Source organism: Macrobrachium rosenbergii, chromosome 14 (genome assembly GCF_040412425.1).
Source record: "Macrobrachium rosenbergii isolate ZJJX-2024 chromosome 14, ASM4041242v1, whole genome shotgun sequence".
In the NCBI taxonomy this organism is placed as follows: domain Eukaryota; kingdom Metazoa; phylum Arthropoda; class Malacostraca; order Decapoda; family Palaemonidae; genus Macrobrachium; species Macrobrachium rosenbergii.
In genome coordinates this window covers 3,157,723-3,178,656 of record NC_089754.1, presented here as the reverse complement: position 1 = coordinate 3,178,656, position 20,934 = coordinate 3,157,723, and the positions used below count along the sequence as shown (strand labels likewise).

Here is a 20,934-nt window from a genome sequence, read left to right as displayed (position 1 = left end):
TTAATTTCTTGATAAAGTTTTTGTGATTTAGTTTTGTTTAATAATTTAACTCAAGAATTGATTAATTTTTTTCAGATTGTGAATTCTAATTATAAATTTTAAATTCAAAAATAAAGTTTTGTATAAAAAAAACAGTATTTCATTAATTGACCACCCGTGAATGGGATTAATTGTGTGCATAAGGCAAAGTAATAAACATGTTTTGTTCCTTTAGTTTTGCTGAAGTGAATTCTTCTTCCTCTTTGTTTTCACGTGCTTTTATTCCCATTTTTGTATGGGGTTAGCATGATGCCTTCTTTGAAACTTTTTTGATTTGGCTTTGGAGGGTAGACCTGTGGTCTCGATCGGCTGCCCTGCCTGACATCGGACCCCCGTACGTATGTGTCATGTATCATACCAGACCCAATGCCCTTTCTTCCCAGCAGCCGGTATGGCGAGAGTTGGAGGCGTGTGAGATGTTGTTATGTTTTTAGAAGGTGTTGGAGTGGCTTTGTTTTGTGTGTGTATTTAGTCTGTAACATCCATTTGCTTTTTAAGCAAACCTATCCGTTGATTACATATATAATCCCGGGATGTCTACACGGATAGCAAAGTGTCTGCCTCTCTGATCAGCCGGCTTGCATTGAACCACGCCACAGACCTCTACGAAGTCCGAAGCTGCTGCTGTAACCGACTGAGCCATCGAGGCTCTTTGCTGAAGTGAATTAAGACCAGGGAAACAGTTAAAGTTGTTTGATGGAGTGATGTCCTTTTGCTCTAGTATATTTCTTGTTTAATTGTTAATAACTCACACTTGTTTTGATAAACTTAGTTTGATTTTTCACGTGATCAATAAGCTTTTTAAGGGATCTCTGTTACCATTAGAGCACTCGGTCGTAATTTTGATTGTTATGAGAGTTCAGGTATCTGGCTGAAGTGAGGTAAATTTTTAAATTCTGTTGTTAGTTGTACAATAACCAGGTACTTGCAACACTTCATGACTATATATATATATATATATATATATATATATATATATATATATATATATATATTATATATATTATGTGATTTGTTTAATACCAAACCTCGACTCACTTGTACATAATGAATTAGTTTTAAGGTGCTTCAGTGGTTTTGTTACTCTCCTTCCTCCGTGGTTTGTCATGACTGCTGCCAGTCAGTCCAGTCCCATACTATTTGTTTTTTTGTTTTAATTTTAGAAGCTGAAGAACCCACTGTGGTTCATTACAATATATATATATATATATATATATATATATATATATACATATATATATATTAAAACAAAAAAACAAATATAAAACAAAAACATATATATATATATATATATTGTAATGAACCACAGTGGATTCTTCAGCTTCTAAAATTAAAACAAAAAAAAACAAATAGTATGGGACTGGACTGACTGGCAGCAGTCATGACAAACCACGGAGGAAGGAGAGTAACAAAACCGCTGAATTACCTTAAAACTAATTCATTATGTACAAGTGATTCAAAGTTTGGTATTAAACAAATCACATAATTAATTAACAGAGTCAGAATCAAAAACAAATATAGCTAAAACTGAGTTACTCTACCAAAAACCAGTAACATCAATAACAATGAACAAACATGGTAATCATCGCATTAACTCAGTCAACGATAAAATACAAAAACACTTCTGCTACATCACATAACCAAGCAGTTACATTACAAATAAACAACAGGCAGCATAAATAGGAAAGCACAGCTTACAGCATAATTAACAATAATCAAGCAGCATAACCATACTCAAACAGCATTAAAAATGCACTAACTCAGGGTAGCACAATATAAAAAAACAGACTATCTCCATAGAGACGTCGAGACAGACCCAGCTGCTGAAGAGGATGAAGACATCCAGACGAACTCCGTGAAATCATCGAAGCAGCCAGTGACTGCAAACAGGAACACATCTAACACACAGATGATCACGGCAGAAACATCGAGACATCAAATCTGCTGTCAAACAGGAAATAATTCCCCAGATGACTATGACTTAGTCATCCAACCGTCCTCTGCTACCACAGCCAACAGGTAAAACGATACCTTACCTGCTGCAAAAATAAGGACTCCTTGCTGCTATGCTGCTAAGACCTGACTTGCTGCCATACCAAACCCGACTGCGCAGTCAGTACGAAGGTGACAGATATCAACTTTACACACACAAAAACAAATACTACCGGATAGGGAGACAACACCCACAACAAGGGAACAATCTGCAAACAATTGTTCTAAAAAAATTGCTAAACATCACAATATATATATATATATATATATATATATATATATATATATATATATGTGTGTGTGTGTGTGTGTGTGTGTATGTGTGTGTTGATGTGAGTGTGGATGTGTGTGTATGTTAGTGTGTATGTGTTGCAGTTAAAACCAGAGTCAGAAGAGGAACAATTACCTCATCATAATATTGAGCCCATTCAGAGTAAGTCTCTACTACTTTATCCGGCGTGATCCCTGGTTCAGTACAACGATCGATGACCTCGCGTGCAGTTTTTTGGTCCTGTTAGGAAATTTAATAAAACTAAGTGACGGTGTCACACGCTTATAATGCGGTATACTCCTCTTGACCTCGGATTTATGGTAATTATGGATTGCTGATGAAAGCTTGCCTAAATCTAGACATTGATACCAGTTTTTGAAAAGTTGAATGAGTTGTGTTGCATCCAAGATTAAATATGGAACTTTGCTTTATATTTCAATAATTTGAAAGAGCTGAGAATAATGAGAGAAGCATAAAAACTCCATTTAATTAAGAATAACTCTTAACCTCTTACCATATCTGGGAAGAACTGAAAACGACAGTGGTGAAACTGATAGATGAGTTGACGTCAATGAGCCAGTCTTCCTTCCACAGGTCCTGGGACCAAATAAATATAAAGTAGTCCATTTCATGTATTAAAAAGACGAAAACAAAATTTATCATAAATAAGTAAAGCAGGTAAAAATCAATGCATAACTCTCAAAGCAAGCACAATATAGTGATAACTGCAAACGAAATACTACAGATAATAAACTCAATATATTTTACAGATAAAACTGCTTATAAAGTCCAACAAAATAAAGAAAAAAAAACATTGTGTAAGAGACATTCTTCAGAGACAGTTCACATCCGTCCACGTTGTTGATGTAGTTATCTAAATGTTTCGCATTTTAATTAATTTTTTCCCTGCCAGACCGATCAGCACACACCACAAAATGCCCTACAGCTTCATCGTTTTCTCCTATAGCAGGGCGGTGCTGTTTGCTTTGAAGATGATAGACACAAAATAACATAACAAATGAACAAATCCTGGCCCGGGATCCAAAGGGGATGAAGATTCGGAAGGTGCAAAATCAAGCAAAAGCAGACATTTGTTAGCAGAGACAATAAATCAAAACCCAAGATGCATAAATATAATTGGCACATACAGCGGAAAGTTCTGAGATGAAAATATCCATGTAAAAAAAAAGGTAGAAGCAAATATGTGAGCAAAATAGATTGCATGGAATTACAAAAATAAAAATAAAATGAATAATACTGTCAATAAATAATAAAAGAAATAGCAAAAGGCAGAAATAGAAAAAAGTTTGTCCAAGTTGACCCATCGTCAAATAAACTCAAATCTAAGAGTATAAAAAGTGATGATTAGATTACCTCTATGGAAATAAATAAAGTGGGGAAAGCCAAGAGATAATTTGCTCATCAAGGAATAAACTAAAATCTTAGATGGGAAAGTCTACTCCTCAAGAAATAAAGAACAAAAACCGTTCATAAAGCAGAGGGATATTTTAGCTTTCAGGAAATAAAGAACAAAAAGAGTTCATGAAGCAGAAGGATAATTTACCCTTCAGGAAATAAAGAAAAAAAGAGTTTATAAAGCAGAGGTATGATTTACCCTTCAGGAAATAAAGAACAAAAAAAGTTCATAAAGCAGAGGTATGATTTACCCTTCAGGAAATAAACAACAAAAAGCGTTCATAAAGCAGAGTGATGATTTACCCTTCAGGAAATAAACAACAAAAAGACTTCATAAAGCACAGGGATAATTTACCCTTAAGAAAATAAACAACAGAAAGAATTCATAAAGCAGAGGGATAATTTACCCTTCAGGAAATAAAGAACAAACAGAGTTCATAAAGCAGAGGGATAATTTACCCTTCAGGAAATAAAGAACAAAAAGAGTTCATAAAGCAGAGGGATAATTTATCCTGCAGGAAATAAAGAACAAAAAGAGTTCATAAAGCAGTGGGATAATTGACCCTTCAGGAAATAAACAACAAAAAGAGTTCATAAAGCAGAGTGATAATTTACCCTTCAGGAAATAAACAACAAAAAGAGTTCATGAAGCATAGGGATAATTTACCCATCAGGAAATAAAAAACAAAAAGTTCATAAAGCAGAGGGATAATGTACCCTTCAGGAAATAAAGAACAAAAAGAGTTCATAAAGTACAGGAATAAGTTACCCTTCAGGAATTAAACAATAAAAAGAGTTCATAAAGCAGAGGGATAATTTACTCAGGAAAAAAACAACAAAAAGAGTTCATGAAGTACAGGGATAATTTACCCTTCAGGAAATAAACAATTAAAAGAGTTTATAAATCAGAGTGATAATTTACCCTTCAGTAAATAAACAACAAAAACAGTTCATAAAGCAGAGTGCCCCCTCGATTTGGGACCGCCTTGACGTGGTGAGCAGGCTCTTGAAACCTAGGAATCTGTTCCCAGGTTTGAGTCCAAGAGTCCCATAGACCATTATATATTTCTTTGAATTAATTTTTGTGGAATTTTCCGCTTTTGCTGAAATTTATTGGACCTGATAAATAGGAAAAGATATCATAACTGGGACTGGGTTTATATCCGAAGATAAATAGTGGGAACTGTGGTAGGACCATCAGCTGCCCAATAATGTTCGGACCTGAGAGATATCAGGCGGGACTATTCTTTAGGGGTGGACCACAGATTCCAGGGGAGTCTGGTTCTGGGGATATGACTCTCAGCATTCTATCTGGTTTGCCCACAACATGATTAGAGTGAGGATGATAGTATTCTCGTAATACCTTTAGTCCTAGCAAGCAGTTTTGGCTTCCACTTGGGACACTATAATCGTGTTGTGCCATCCCCTTTGGGGTAGGGTAGGGACGAGGACATTTGGGAGTCAATTCCCACTTGAGCCATTGGTGGAAGGATAATCCCCATGAAGTGCTGATGATATCTTTTAAAGGTTTTCAGGTTTATTATTTTTCTTCTCTCCAATCTTGATGATTAGTCATTCTAAGGATTCGAGTACCCCTGGACCATCTGATGGAGCTTTTCTGGCACAGATGACGACCTCTGCACCCACCTTTAAGATTGAAATTTCTCCAAATGCTGATGACTTCTCCAAAAATAAATTGATAAAAAGCAGTAATAACAAAATCCTGATCCACCTCCTGACTTCCCCTCTCTTGGACCCTCAAGCCATGCTTCACTGATGACGTTTCAAGCAAGGACATGGACTTCAAGCAAGGACATGGACTTCCCTAAGAAATCTTCATCCAAAATTAAATCCCCAGCACAGCCAGTTTGAGTGAAAAATTTGAGAATGCTCCATATCGAAGACTTACCAGTCTGGTGTGATTATGAAATGATCTCGACAGCTCTGAAATCATTTGGAACTGTTGTAGAAATCAGGATGAACTTTACTGATATTGAATGTAAATGGGAAGCGTGGGTTACCTTTAGTAGCCATGATGAGGCTGTAAAGTTTAGTAGCATGATAAGTGCCATATAAATAGGTCAAGCTACAGTACGAGGAGCCTTAACAGACAAAGTTCCCAAAGACATGGACGTTTATGTGCCATCTAAATGGGTCCAGGATAAACCAGAGAGGAACCAGAATGCAGAAATAAGGACCCCTAAACCTCCAATGTGGGTGGTAGCTTCAGCCAAGGAGGAAATAATAACTACTATAAATTTTGCAGGTTTCTTGAGAAAAAGGTGTGAGGAGTAAAGAACGGTGGTATTTCTCATTTTGGGAAGAACACAGTTCTTATTCATGTCAAATCCACAACCCAAGCATATATGCTGACCTTGTTGGACATAAAAAATGATGAAATGGTTACGAAGATCAAGCCCCATTTAAGCTGTAGTTATGGGAGAGGAGTACTATTTGATAAAGACCTTTATGACATGACAGAAGAAGAAATTCTAGATTACGAGTCACACTTCAGTTTGGAGAGTGAAAAAGACAGCTATTGCCAACATGATCATTTTAACCTTTGTAGACTCTGAAGTACCTTCTCATGTCATATTTGAAAATGAAAGGGTACAAGTACATCTTTTCCAGCAAAGACCAATGCAGTGCTGTCATTGCTTTGTTTGGACACCCAGCAAAAAACTGCAAAAATGCTAAAATTTATATAAACTGCTCTGGTGTCCATCATGATGATAAATGTAATACAAAAGCAAAATGTGTTAATTGTCAACTAGAGCATAAGCTCAGTAACAAAAATTGTCAAATTTACAAATTTAAACTGTCTGCACTAAATAAAGCCAATGCATAGCATATAAGTATCGGTTTTGATAAAAGACAGTTAGGTCAACAACCTAGGAGCTATGCTGAAGTTCTTAAGCCACAACCCCTATCTACCACTAGGGGTCCAGTGGCAGGACCCTCTAATGTAGCAGGTGCATCAAACCCCTGTGGTAGTGGCCCAGCCATGGGGGTCAGGTGCTCTGACTGTTGAGGCTAGAGCACAATCCTCCAAGGAGGATAAGATGGCACTTAACCCAACCACCTTGGAATTGTCTCAGGCAGAGTCTCTGCCTGATTTAATGGAGCCTGGGGAGCAAAGGCACCAAAAGGGGAGACGTTCCACCTTATCCTCTCCTGCAGTTAAACATGCAATATTCAGTAACAGATACAAAGTACTAAGCTCGATGCAAGAACCCCAGCCTGAATTTAAACAAACTGACAAGAAAGGGAAACAAAATGACACCAGTAAATCAACATATAATAAACCAAACCTGTCAAGACTAGTCCTTTCCAAAGCATCTCTTGAAAATTCTCATAAATGGAAGAGAGTAAATGAGAAGGCTCCATTCAAAGGGCCTTCCACCAAGCCCAAAAAATAGTTTTCACGTCAATACTACAATGGAATTGTAGAGGTCTTAGGGCTCGAAGTGAAGAGTTGAAGGCACTGCTCCAAGACCATAGCCCAGGTATTGTGTGTCTCCAGGAACGAAGCTTGGAACCACTCAATATAATCCTGGGTTAAATTACAGCATATAAAATTCTCCACCACCAGTCAGAGATAGAGCTAAGGGAGGAGCAGCAATTATTGCGCATAAGTCGTTGCAACAATCCTTGCTATTAATTAATACTCACCTCCAAGCTGTAGCAGTAACTTTCATTTTAGACAAGCAAATTACAGGTTGCTCCATCTATCTTCCTCCTGATTTGCATTTCACTTATAATGATATACATTTACTGATCAAACAGCTTCCTACTCCTTTCCTCCTCCTTGGTGATTTTAATGCCCACAACCCCATATGGGGTGGGAACATGACAGATGCCAAGGGTAGGATGTTGGAGGATATTATGGATGATCTTAATATCACTATACCCAATAATGGAACGTTAACTCACCATAACTCTACTCCGATACTTATTCAGCTATCAATCTGAGCTTTTGCCCATCTAGTGTTCACATTGATTATGAATGGTCAGTAAAAGAATATCCAAATGGGAGTGAACACTTCCCAATTCATATAAAAACAGTTAAGAATTAGCTCTCTGAGTCACCTCCCAAATGGAAGGTAGATGAAGCAGACTGGAAGAAATTTAATGATTCTGTTCTCATGGACAAGAATGTAAAATCATTTCCATCCATCTCAGAGGCATATAATGACTTCATTGACACCACCATCAACAGTGCAATTGCCTCTATTCCAATAACAAAAGGGAAGCCCTCTAGAACAGCAGTTCCTTGGTGGAACAAAACTTGCAGAATATAGTATGAGAAAGATCACTAGAAAATGCTACAAAAAGTATAAGATGAGTGGAACTGCCCAAGCCAAAGTTATTTACCAAAAAGAGAGTCATGGATGTACTACATTAATGGCATTAGCTCAAAAACACCATCCAAAATGGAGTAGGCTGTGCAGTGGTGTGTGAGGGGGTATCATATATAAAAAAAATGATCAGACTCCTCATAAATTTCCACTACTGAAGTAACAGCCATAGTTGATGCTGTAAATCTTGCATTTGATAAGAAATTCAAATCCACAGTAATATATAGTGACTCAAGGAGTGATTTAGAAGTCCTAAAGAAGTTTAATCCTACCCATCCCTTAATTCAAAAGGCTCAGGAATGGCTTTTTTATCTTTCTGTTCGCCACAAATCAGTATAGTTTTGTTGGATTCCTTGGCACACTGGTCTAGAAGGGAACGAACTGGCTGTTAGTAAAGCAAAGGATTCCACAAGATGTGATTTCTTAACTAAGGTGCCACATTCCGATATGAGTCCGGTTATCAGACGATACATTTGTACAAAACGGCAGCAGAAGTGGACTTCCCCCATTTTATCTGCAAATAGGAAGTACAGAAACATTAGAAAAAGTATCGATTTTTGAAGTTTGGGTTTTAATCGTAACAGAAGATTTGAGATCATCCTAAGACGGTTTAGGATTGGCCATACCCGTTTCACTCATAGCTGTATTTTAGAGGGAACCAGTGCCCCAATTTGTGCTCATCGTGGTGGTGCACTGTCCTAAATTTAATTGCCTTTGGGCAAAGTACTTAATACTGGGAAGACTATTTTAGAAATTTTAATGATGACGTTGAGGTACATAGCCTTCTGGGTTATCTGAAAAAATCTGGTTATTTTAATTAGATATGATCTTAGTATATTTATTAAAGACTATAGTCATATTTATTTTATATGCTAAATATATATTTTTGAATATAAAAGTTTAATATATATTTATTTTTTGCTGGTTCTATCTGATACCATTCTTCATTTTTTACATTCATATTTTAACACCGAATTTTACTAGTAAGTCATCATTCACCTATTCATTATCAATCAGGTCATTAACTTTATATTTCACCTTCATTATGGCGGTGAATAATCCTAATGGGTTCCGGCGCTTGATCTTCAAGACCTAAATTTCATAATCAATCAATCAAACCACCCTTCCCAATTAGAGCTAGAAGACTCTTTGAGTTGCTGAATATAAATATATAAGTGTCTTTAGTAGTAAAATCACCTCCACCCTGGACAATGAATAAAACGAGAATTTGTACACACCTCAAGTATTAATCAAAAAGTTACTCATATAAACTAGAATACCGTAGACAGCATACAATAGAGCCTATAGGCTAAGCCGAAAACGTCCACATTACCCAATATTTACAGATGGATCTAAATCAGAACATGGAGTAAAAATAATTAAAGAAACATCATTCAATAATTTTGTGACTTTTAGTGACTCGAGGACCGCTATAGAAGCTATTCAGAGTTACAGATCCAAAAATAATGTAGTACAACAAATTAAATTAGTTCTCCATAACTTATATAATAATGGAAAAAATGTAGAAATATGCTGGATCCCTGCCCATGTAGGGATCAAAGGAAATGAAGAGGCAGATAAAGCAGCCAAAGAAGCGACCCACATGACAAGATCAAATGTGAATATCTCTGTTAATGATTATGTAACACACATAAAAATGGGTATTATAAATAAATGGCAATATTTATGGAATGAAGAACCTGAAAGTAATTATTTTAATTGAAATAAAAACTGATGTTAAAAAATGGAGTTCATCATATCAGAGAGAGAGACACGCGCAAGTAATTGCAGCACGTCTCAGAATAGGCAATACTCGTCTGACACATGGGGACTTAATGAGCAGCCCACATGGCCTGGCTCCCGAGTGCTCAGAGTGCAGGGTGATATTAACGGTCTGACTCAAGCTCTAGATCTTGGTCTGACATGTGTTATGTGAGTATCGAAAGTATGACCAACAGTGACTGTCAACTTTTGGGAATAAATGAGTAAATGAAATTTTGTCCGAATCTTTTACATTTTCAGTCGTTCCGATTTTGTTGTTCATGAGGAACTGTGATTTGATAGATAAAATATAAAAATAAGTAAATAAAAAAAGCACGAAAACATAGCATTTGTCGCATTTGAATTTAAATTATTTTTAACTATTACTTATTATGAATTTTAAGATATACGTTTTTAGTGTGGAAGCATAAGTAAATGTATTTATTGTGTGCAAGTGTTGCAGTATGAGAACATGTGCCTATGTGGTATTTTATCCTAATCCTTCGGGCCAGCCCTATAAGAGTTGAAAGTCAGCTCAGTGGTCTGGTTAAACTACTTTAATACCCACCCCGTTATGAGAGTATTAGTTTTTATTCTGATTTTATGTCGTTAATTTTAATTCTTTCAGGAGACCCTGGGCTTGTTACTCATTACTGCAAGAAAAATTGTCAAGTACTTTACTAAAATATATTTGGGGCTTAAGGTCAAATTTTCTTGGTCTCCAGAGTTGTGCCCATAACTACGATTTGCTGTTTTTGTCCGAGACTCTTGCAAGTAATAACAAGTCAAAGGTCGAGTTTTTAATCCCAGGGTTTGATGCCCCTGACTTACTTTATTTATTGTCGTAACATCCCACATGTGCAAGGTGTGGCTGTATACACTAAGTATGAATGACTTATTTATGGTCAGAAAAATCTGGAGTGTAGCTGTTATGAAGTTCTTTGTTTTAAAGTTTTCAGTAAGTTCTACAATGTATACATATTTGCTGTTTACCGCAATCCAAATATCGACGATTCTGTATATGACTGCCTCTTGGAGAGGATTAGTATGGCTCAGTCACAGCATTCAAAAGTTTCATTCATTACTTGTGGAGACTGTAATGCAAAGCACAGTGAGTGGCTAAATTCAAATTCCACAGATCAACATGGATGATCTGCTCTTGAGTTCTGTGCATCCTCCGATTTTGTCCAGCTAACTGAGGAACCCTCCACATTTCTGGTAATAGATTAGACCTCATATTCACAGATGTTCTAGCTATTGTCAAGTCCAAGGTCTGTAAATATAGAGGCACTTCTGATCATTGTGCCATTGAGATGGACATCTGTCAATCAATATATGCATAATTCCACCATTGGAAAAATGGTGTGGGTAAAATGCTGATGGCTATTTTAATAAGATATGTCCTGAAGAAGGTCATCAGATTTAAGACTAATGACCAGCCATAGTTTGATGGTACATGTAGATGAGCCTACCATGACAAACAGAAAAAATTCAACACATGGAGACAAAATCGTTCAAATGAAAATGACACCATTTTTGTTGAGTCTTGCTGTGTTGCGAATAGAACATACCATACAGCCGAGAGACATTACAATCATTCTTTGCAGAAGAAACTTGAAGGAATTACTCCTCCTCATCAGTGGTGGACCAAATTGGCATCGTCTATCTTTTGGTCAGGCTCGTCTTCCATTCAACCACTAACAGATGATGGTAGAATGGTTACTAGCCCTAAGGAATAGGCTGAATTGCTTCATTAAGCTTTTGAAGCTAAGCAGTCAGCTGAGGATGTCTCTCTCCCTGATACTCGTCATCCTAAATCTATTCTTACATTATTATTATTATTATTAAAATAGTTTAACCAGACCACTGAGCTGACCATCAGCTCTCACAGGGCTGGCCCGAGGGATTAGGATGGAATGACAAGTCTAGGCTAGAAGCCTAGCACTGGGACCTAATAGGTCACTTGTCAATGATGATAAACGAAAATGAAAATGAAATTAAAAGCTGTAAAAAGGCATACGCTTTCATACTGGAACACACTCACACAATAAATACATTTAAACTCATGCTCCCATACATACTCACTAAAAAGGTATATTAAAATTTAAAATAAATTAAGTAAAATCATAAAATTTACTTGTTTTAAAATTCATTACTGATTGATTGTTTTTTTCTTATATTTTTCCAATTAATTTGCAGCTTCTCATTAACATTAAAATGGGTGCTATTGAGAACGTTGAAGATTCTGACAAAATTTCTTCTATCGGTCTATTTCCAAAATTTGATAATCGCTGCAGGTTATATTTTGGACATTCACACAGTATATGCTTAACTGTTATCAGCACATTACAATCTGGGCATTTGGGAAGAGGGCCACATGGACTGTTCATTAAGTGTCCATGTGTCAAACGAGTATGGCCTATTCAAGACGTGTCAGAATTACTTGTGCTTGTCTCTCTCTTTGATATGACGAACTCCATTTTCCAACACTGGATTTTATCTGTTTTAATTTATTATTTTCAGGTTCTTCGTTCCATATATTTTGCCATTTTTTTACAATGACTGTTTTATATATTTTGTATAGTCACTGATAGGGATGTCTACATTTGTTCTTGTCATGTGGACCGCTTCTTTAGCTGCTTTATCAGCCTCTTCATTTCCCTTAATCCCTACATGGGCAGGGATCCAACATATTTCAATATTTTTTCCCTTATTATACAATTTATGGAGTGAGATTTTTATATGTTGCACAATATTATTTTTGGGATTATAGCTTTGAATAGCTTCTATAGCACTTCTGAGTCGCTATAAATTACAAAATTATTATATGAGACTTCTCTAATTATTTTTATGGCCGATACTATTGCACATAACTCAGCTGTATATACAGAGGCTTTGTCTGGGAAAGAGAACTGATACGTTTTGTTTTGGGATACCGCAGCATATCCCACTCCGTATTGTGATTTAGATCCGTCAGTGTATATTGCGTAATGTGGACCTTTTCGGATTATATGCTCTACTGCATGTTGTCTTTGGTATTCTGGAGTATATGAATGATTTTTTGATAAATATTTCAAGTGTGTACAAATTTTTATTTTATTCATTGTCCAAGGAGGAGGCAATTTTAACATTACAGGTAATTGTATATACATATTTAGCGACTCAAACAATCTTCTAGCCCTAATTGGGAAAGAAGGTGGATGATTGTTTATAAACACATCTCTTAATCCAAATAATTTTTTGGTTGGAGAATCATTTGTCTGAATTCTCAGAGCACTCTTCATCGTTACTAGCTCTCTATGGAGAGACAGAGGTGGTTCACCACATTCAACTTGTAAAGATGTTGGTGGTGATGATCGAAAAGCTCCTGAACATATTCTAAGACCCTCATTATGAATTGGGTCTACCGTTTTCAGCACTGCATCTGATGCCGAGCCATATATTTCACTCACTTCCATAACCAACGATAGACAGCACTGTTGCTTTATACAATAAAGTAAGGGTATGTCTATCGGCTCCCCAAGTAGTGTTCGACAGTTTTTTAATTAGGTTTAATGCTCTTTTACATTTTGATTTCATGTATGTTATGTGGGCTTTCCAGTTCATGTGAGTATCAAATACTAATCCTAAAAATTTTGCTGTTTGGCCAATTGGTATACTATGGTTTCTGATTTTTATGTCTATTTCTTCTCCTTTTTTCCATTTTTTGTTTTTATAAAACATGATTGCTTGGGTTTTATCTATGGAAAATTTAAAGCCTACAGATAAAGCCCATTCATCTATTTTTACTATGCTTTTGTTAATGATTCGTTCTGCATGTTTTATTCGAGATGCTGAATAATATATGGCAAAATCATCCATATACAGGTTACTTTTAATACCAGTAGGTAGATTTTTACTAATATCATTAATTGCTAACGTAAACAGTGTGCCACTAAGGACGCTTCCCTGTGGAACACCATTTTCTAGAGGAAATGTTCTAGACAGAACATCATCTATTCTCACCTGAAAACTGCGATTTGTCAAAAAGTTTTGTATAAACCTAGGTAAATGTCCACAGATGTTGTTGTTTTGTAAAGTTTTTAATATAGCATACCTCCATGTAGTATCGTATGCTTTTTCAATGTCAAAAAAGACAGCTACAGTAATTTGTTTTCGTTCAAAACCTCGGCGTATATGGTCTTCTAAGTTACAGAGAGAATCTAATGTAGATCTGTTACACTGTGACCCAAACTGAGTGGGAGTTAAAATTTTATTTTCTCGTATGTGCCATGTTAGTCGAGCATTTACCATTTTCTCTAGTAATTTGCACAAACAACTTGTTAAAGAAATAGGTCTGTAATTGCTTACATTACTGGGATCTTTTCCAGGTTTGGGGATTGGAATAATTATGGCTTTGCACCATTCATCAGGAAATAAATTTCTAAGCCATAAGTGGTTATAAAATTCTAACAAGTATGTCTTTGCCAAAGGTGCTAAATGGCATATCATTTCAAAACAAATATTGTCACCTCCAGGGGCAGATTTATTGCTGTTCAACAGAGCAAATTCTAGCTCTTCCATACTAAATTTTCTATTATAATATATATCTTCTACTGTTTCAAAATTTATTGTTATTAATTCTATATTATTTTTCTTTGTGCGGAAATGCTCATCTAAATTTTTGTTGCTACTTACTTTTGCTAAATTTTCACCTATTACATTACTTATTTCTTTAGGATCAAGTATTCTTTTCCCATCTTTTATTATGGCATGTCTAGGTGGTTTGACATGGGTACCATTTATTTTCCTGAATTTTTCCCATATTTTTGTATGGGAGTATTTTTAGAGAGATCTGATACATATTTTTCCATGAAATGATTCTTCCTTGAATTACTTCTCTTTTAAACTTTGCAGATATTTTATTATAAAGAGGTTTTAATGTATCAATTTCTAATAATAATATAGTTAGTTTTTGTAAGGTTCCTACTAATATCGGCAAAGTTTTGTTTAATTTACTGAATTTTCTATTCAAATTATTTAGTCGTCTTCCAATCTGGTGTTTTAGTTTTATTAATTCTGTTAGTTTTTCAGACCACCATGGGACTTTGTGTTTTGTTGGATGAGATTTGGATTTTGGTATTGCTTTATCAGCAGCATTTGTAATGAAATCAACAAGAAATTTATTAGTTTCATTATGGTCTTTCAAATACTCAAATGGTGGGATATTCCTGGTGTGGAATTCATATTGTTCCCAATCTGCTTTATAAATGTTATATCGAGGGCATGTTTGGTGGGGTTATTTTGTAATAAAGAAATTAATATGGGGAAATGATCACTTGTATGCAAGTCGTCTACCGTATTCCAGTCCAATCTGTCTACTATGTTTGTTGTACATAGAGTTAGGTCGATTGAGGAATATGTTCCATGTGTTTTAGAAAAATATGTGCTGATTTCGTTATCATTTATACAGCACATGTCATATGAATCTATGAATTCCTCTATTTTATTTCCTGCTCTATTTGATTCTGTACAATTACAGTCCCACATTGGGTTGTGGGCATTAAAATCACCTACTATTAACGTTGGTTCCTTAGTATTATTAAGTAACTCTTTGAGTTTGACAACGTCATAATTTTTATTAGGTTGATTGTACAAATTATGAATTACATAATTATCGTTTTTATTCGTATTCTAATACTCGACGTTTGCAAATCAGTAAAGTTTACAGGTACTTTGTCATAACATACTTTGTTATGTACATATATAGCAGTTCCTAAATTCCCTTCTTCCTCTCTAGATGAAGATGCTAAGGTATATTTACCTATCGTTAATATTGTTTTGTTGACATGTTTCAAACATAATATCATTGGTTCATATTCTTTTAATAACCGCTGTATTTCTCTAGGTGTAATCTGGTCTGTAGACCATTTACGTTCCATTGCACAATATAACTATTGAAAATATTTTTTTTTATAGCGGTCGGGTTTTACTCTCTTTTTGTATTATCAATTTGGAATTTTTCTAATAATTTACTCACGACATTCATCTGTTTTTCCTTATAATAGACTAAGTACTCAACGCACATGCACCCTTTTTCATGGTTACTCAAATCTGTGTTTTCTTTTTTCTATATTTCATAAAATTTCTTATAATGTTTGTTAAACCATCTTTTGTTATGCTTTTGTTGTTATTGCATAATTCAATGAAACAATCATTACATCCACAAGTATTATCATGTGTATTTCTCTTTTCATTTGCTCTTGTACCAATTACTGGAGAAGGAGTAATCTCTTCTCCCTTGACATAATCATTATCATCTATGGTATGATTCTCTTTCACTTCTTCAGTCTTCTCGACATTTGCCTTCATAGGTTCTATTATTATTTTAGGAGATAAAGGTATATTCTTAGCTTGTTTTTGTTTTTGTTCCTTTTTCATCTCCTTTATCTTTGGTTTAACTGATGTTTCTCTAATAATAGTTGGTTTCTTCGTTTTGGGTGGTGTTCTCTCCAAAGGCCTTTTTTATCTTTAATTTCCAGTCTGTCTCTACCCTCTTCTCTTACTTTAGTAGCAGCATCTTCCTGTGTGTCTATTTGCATTAATATTTCAAATGAATTGGATAAAATATTATCCATCTCATTTGTACCTGTTTCTTTTTATTCTCTATTTTATTTTTTATTTCTAAATTATTAATTTTTTCTTGAGACTTACTTGTCTGTGCTCTGTTATTTCTATCTGTTTCCGTTTTTGCTTCATTTTTGCTCTTGTTATTGAGGAATATGAATGTTTCTTAGATGGATCTTGCATTCCTCTCACTTTTAATTCCAATTTAGCCTCTCTGATAGACATCCCTGTTCGTTCTTGTAACATTTTCAGTTCTGTATTGTATATGTAGTACACACACTCCTTGGACCTAGCATGATGATCCTGTCCACAGTTTACACATTTTGGTTCACTACATTTCCATTGTGTGGCATGTTCTGTCAGATCCACAATAAGCACATACAGGTTCATTTCTACAGTTTTTCTTTGTGTGTCCATACTTACTACAATTTTGACATTGTAGCGGTTTGGGAACATAAGGCCTCAGTTCTCTATTTTGGCCCAAAATTTTTATTTTTTTGAGGTAACTCTTGGCCCTCAAATTTTATTTTTGCAATTCTTAAAGCCTTATTATTTTGTTTACTTGGTATTGTATATACCTCACACTCTTGGATTTTGGTATATCTCATTTTAAGAGAGTCCAACAGTATATTTTTGTCAACCGGTTCGTCATTATTTTCAGGAAGTACAATAGTACCCTGAATGCTATTCATAGTGTCATGCTTTTTTACTTGTACATTTATATTGTCAACACTTTTTATTGATAGATAGTCCTCAGACTGGTTTTTTGTTGTGGATTCTATAAACCACGTCTTCATTTTTATTTGTCTAAAACGACATTTCTGTCGTTGAGTGTCTTTTTAATAAGAAGTTTTCTAACTTTAGGGCTGAGATTTGCTGTTCTGTTTCCATGGTCAGAAACCTTGACCAACTTCCACTCCCAAAGAGAGAGTCGAAGTGAGTCAAGGTTGGGTCAAGACGATATTTACTTTTTTTTTATTTAATGAGTACTGGAGTATAGGGTTCCAGTGTGATTACATTTGCATTCTTGTTTGTTTTTTTCCAAAGAAAGGTTGTTACAGGAGGTTCCAGTGGTCGTCATCTGTGCCAAGTCACTACCATCAATGGGCCCAGGGGTACTCGAATCTTTAATTTCACTTACCATAAAGATTTGAGGGAGGGAAAAAAAAAAAAAAAAAAAAAAAAAATAAACCTGAAAACCTTAAAAAGATATCATCAGCCTTTCATGGAGTTCATTCCTCCACTAATGGCACAAGTGAGAACCGACTCCCAAATGTCCGCATCCCTACCCTACCCCAAAGGGGATGGCACAACATGATTAGAGTGGCTCAAGTGTAAGCCAACCCGCTTGATAGGACTGAGAGCATTACTAGAATACAATCATCCCCACCTTAATCACATTATGGGCAAACCGGACAGAATGCCGAGAGTCCTATTCCCAGAACTAGACCCCCCTGGAATCCGTGGTCCAGTCCCGTAGAATAGTTCCGCCTGAAAACTCAGGTCCGAACATTATCGGGCAGTTGATGGTCCTGCCACGGTTCTCACTATTTAGCTTTGGATATAAACCCAATCCCAGCTATGATACCTTTTCCTATTTACCAGGTCCAAGAAATTTGTACGAAAGTGAAAATATCCACGCCATTTAAATCGAATTGTTTGTAGGTGATCTGTCAGGGCCCGGCTCTTATTCTTCATAAGAACGAAGAAGAAAAGCCAGGGCCCCTTACCCCTCACCACGTGAAGGAACCTACTTCGAGGGGTTTTCAAAAAATCTGCATTTCGCTCCAGGGATGTTAAGCAAAAATTCTGGAAATCTTGATAGCTGGGATGGAGGAGATCCTTCTAAAGTCTTCCCTTTGTTTTTTGGCAGGAAGTTTCCAGTGTTGTCTCCCAGGCTAAGTAGATTTTATAGATTTTTATGTATCCGAAAAATAAACTGTGATGAGCAGCTTAGTAATACAGTGCCTGTTCCAAAGAGTGGCATTTTTCTGCAGACTGCAGTAACTGAAAGGCTTTTCTCAATTCTCCCTGTGCTCTCCAAAATTGCTGAAAAACTGAACTTTTTCCACTATATAAGTATTACAATCTAAAGGATTGTTAGCTGATAGTCATTAAATGCATATAGGAAGTTTTGGAGTTAAGCCAAAACCGATGCTCTTTCAGACTTGACTTTTATTATTAATGGAACCAGTGATAGGGGTTTTGAATGCAGAGCAATTCAAATAGATTTTAGTGCTTCTTTCGATTTAGTAAATCACAAGACACTTATTTATAAGCTTCAGAATCTTGGAGTGGGTGGATGTGTTCTGGGATTACTTCAAGATTTCCCGGCCAGGTGTTGAAGCAGTTAGAAGTTTATGTGGACGGATCTTTAGTGAAATAAGACCTATTGTGTCCGGAGTTCCACGGGGTAGTGTTCTTGGTCCACTGTTATTTTTAGTGTATACAAGTGATATGGCTGTTGGCCTGGAAAACAAGATTGGTCAGTAAGCTGATTATGCAACACTTTTGGGTGTAGTAAAGTCTCTCTTATGAGAAATGAAGCTGGCCTCAGCCTTGAACACTTTTCATATGGACAGATCAATGAACGGTGTACTCTCTTGCTTTGCAATACTTCTTTGTTCAGAAGAACTCCAGGAAAATGAAAACACTATTGATTAGCAGATCTCTACAGATTTCCCACCCAGTCCTCCCCTTCAGGTAGATGTAACTTTGCAGAATGAGTCTAAGGCTTTACTATTACAGGTGTAACCTTTGACTCATATCCAACTTTTGAGAAACATCTAATGAAAGTTTCAGCAAATGCTGCACAAAAGTTGTTGGTACAGCCTCATTTATTTATAATAGCGATAAAAACACTGCAACCTGTTTTCGGTTGTTTGTGCTTCCTTCACTAGAATACTGTTCTCTGGTGTGGATGTCTGCTTCTGCCAGAGACTTATCTCTTTTAGATAGAATGGTTCGTGGCGGTAGGTTTCTGTTTCCTAATACAGTAGTAGCAATTATGACTTGGGCCATCGACAGATGGTCTCTTGTTTGTCACTTTTCATAAGTTGTATTTCAACAGAGATCTTTCACATTCACATTGATCCTTGATCCCCTTTACCTGTCGAGAGCAACCAGATTTGCTGAACAGCAGCACCAATGTGCAGTAAATGTGCCTCGCTGTTACATTTCTCTGTTCCAGAGGTCCTTTATTCCTCACACTGTTGGACCGTGGAACAGCCTCCCAGAGGATGTTGTCCAACTGGAACTTCAGAATTTCAAGCGAAGATGAAATGCATTACTACCCTAATACTATTCTTGCACTTTAATACATTTTTGTTTATTAATCAATTTATTTTTTTTCTTTTTTAATAAGTGAGATCTCTTCTTTATGTATTTTCCTTTACCTCCTCTTACTTCTTACAAATGAACACCATGATCTTTGGAAGCTTGAATTTCCAGTCCATGGCCCCCTGTGGACTTGTTTCATATAAATAAGTTTCATCTTCTGCATAATACTCATCGTGGTAAGTGTAGTATTTTGAGAGAAAAAATAGGCTTTTCTGACTGCCACCAGAACTCACCATTATCACTAGGAATTTTCATCAAATGTGACAACCAACTGTGCAAAAAATCCTCATTATATATTTGTGGTGTTCCTTTCAACTTTGAAATATTCGCATTTTCATTGTAAGATGAATATTTGACAACCAGCCGCAGTGACACGTCGTTGAAGGGGGCTGTGCTCCTGATCATGAGTGACAAAAAAAAGTTTTCAGTTTATCTCTCTCATAACTGTCGAATCGCCGCCATTCAGATTCACAGAAGGCTAAAGCAAATATAATTTTATGTGTGTTTTTTAAAAGTTTTATGTTAAAAGAGGAGAGTCCTTACCACAACAGTTCAGAGGTCTGGTTCAACAAATCATTATAACTAACTAACTTACCACAACAGAAGCGTCAGATTTCCTGCAGAGTTCCACAGATGGGTCCGCTGGTGGCGAAGTTTCGAGGCAAATGAGCTCAATTGATCGTTGCAGCTGTGATGCAGATGTATGCTCGCTTTGAGAAGAAACCTTGCCCCCCCCTTCTGACGTTGCTGAAAAGCTTATGTAGTATATTTACAGCAGTGACACCCATGAGTCATATGGAATTCGGCATCCTTGGGCAGAATGCTAATGATCTCAGGCTTTCAAGGTAATACTAACATAATCTTAAAAGGAAAAATGAGCGCAGTATTTTAGGACACCAGGTACAAAAATTTAGGAATTTATCCAGCTCACATACTGTTACTAAAAATAAAATTCAGACCCATTATCATTCATTTTTTTCTTTTTATTCTACATTCAAAGTTTGTATTGTTAACAGCCCTTCCTTTAAGTATTTTATGAAATACTTGTGCTGTAGGATTTTCGAGGTCTAAGGTTTTCCTTGCTTATCACTGGGGAATCAAAAAGCAGCAGTTATGGCAATTCTTTTACTCCTTCAGTTGCACAGAGTCCCG

At 36.0% G+C, this 20,934-nt stretch overlaps 1 protein-coding gene across 1 annotated transcript in view; it reads right to left on the bottom strand.

Annotated features, from left to right (window-relative positions):
- Nucleotides 1–20,520, bottom strand: part of LOC136845692 (methyltransferase-like protein 27) — a 33,927-nt gene extending 13,407 nt beyond the window's left edge. The window contains exons 1-3 of the mRNA XM_067115843.1: nt 20,378–20,520; nt 2,817–2,899; nt 2,438–2,542 (exon numbers count right to left, since the gene is read on the bottom strand). Of these exons, the coding sequence (XP_066971944.1) occupies nt 2,438–2,542; nt 2,817–2,819 (108 nt within the window). The 5' untranslated portion in view covers nt 2,820–2,899; nt 20,378–20,520. The remainder of the gene's footprint in view (nt 1–2,437; nt 2,543–2,816; nt 2,900–20,377) is intronic.
- Between the last annotated feature and the right edge of the window lie 414 nt (nt 20,521–20,934).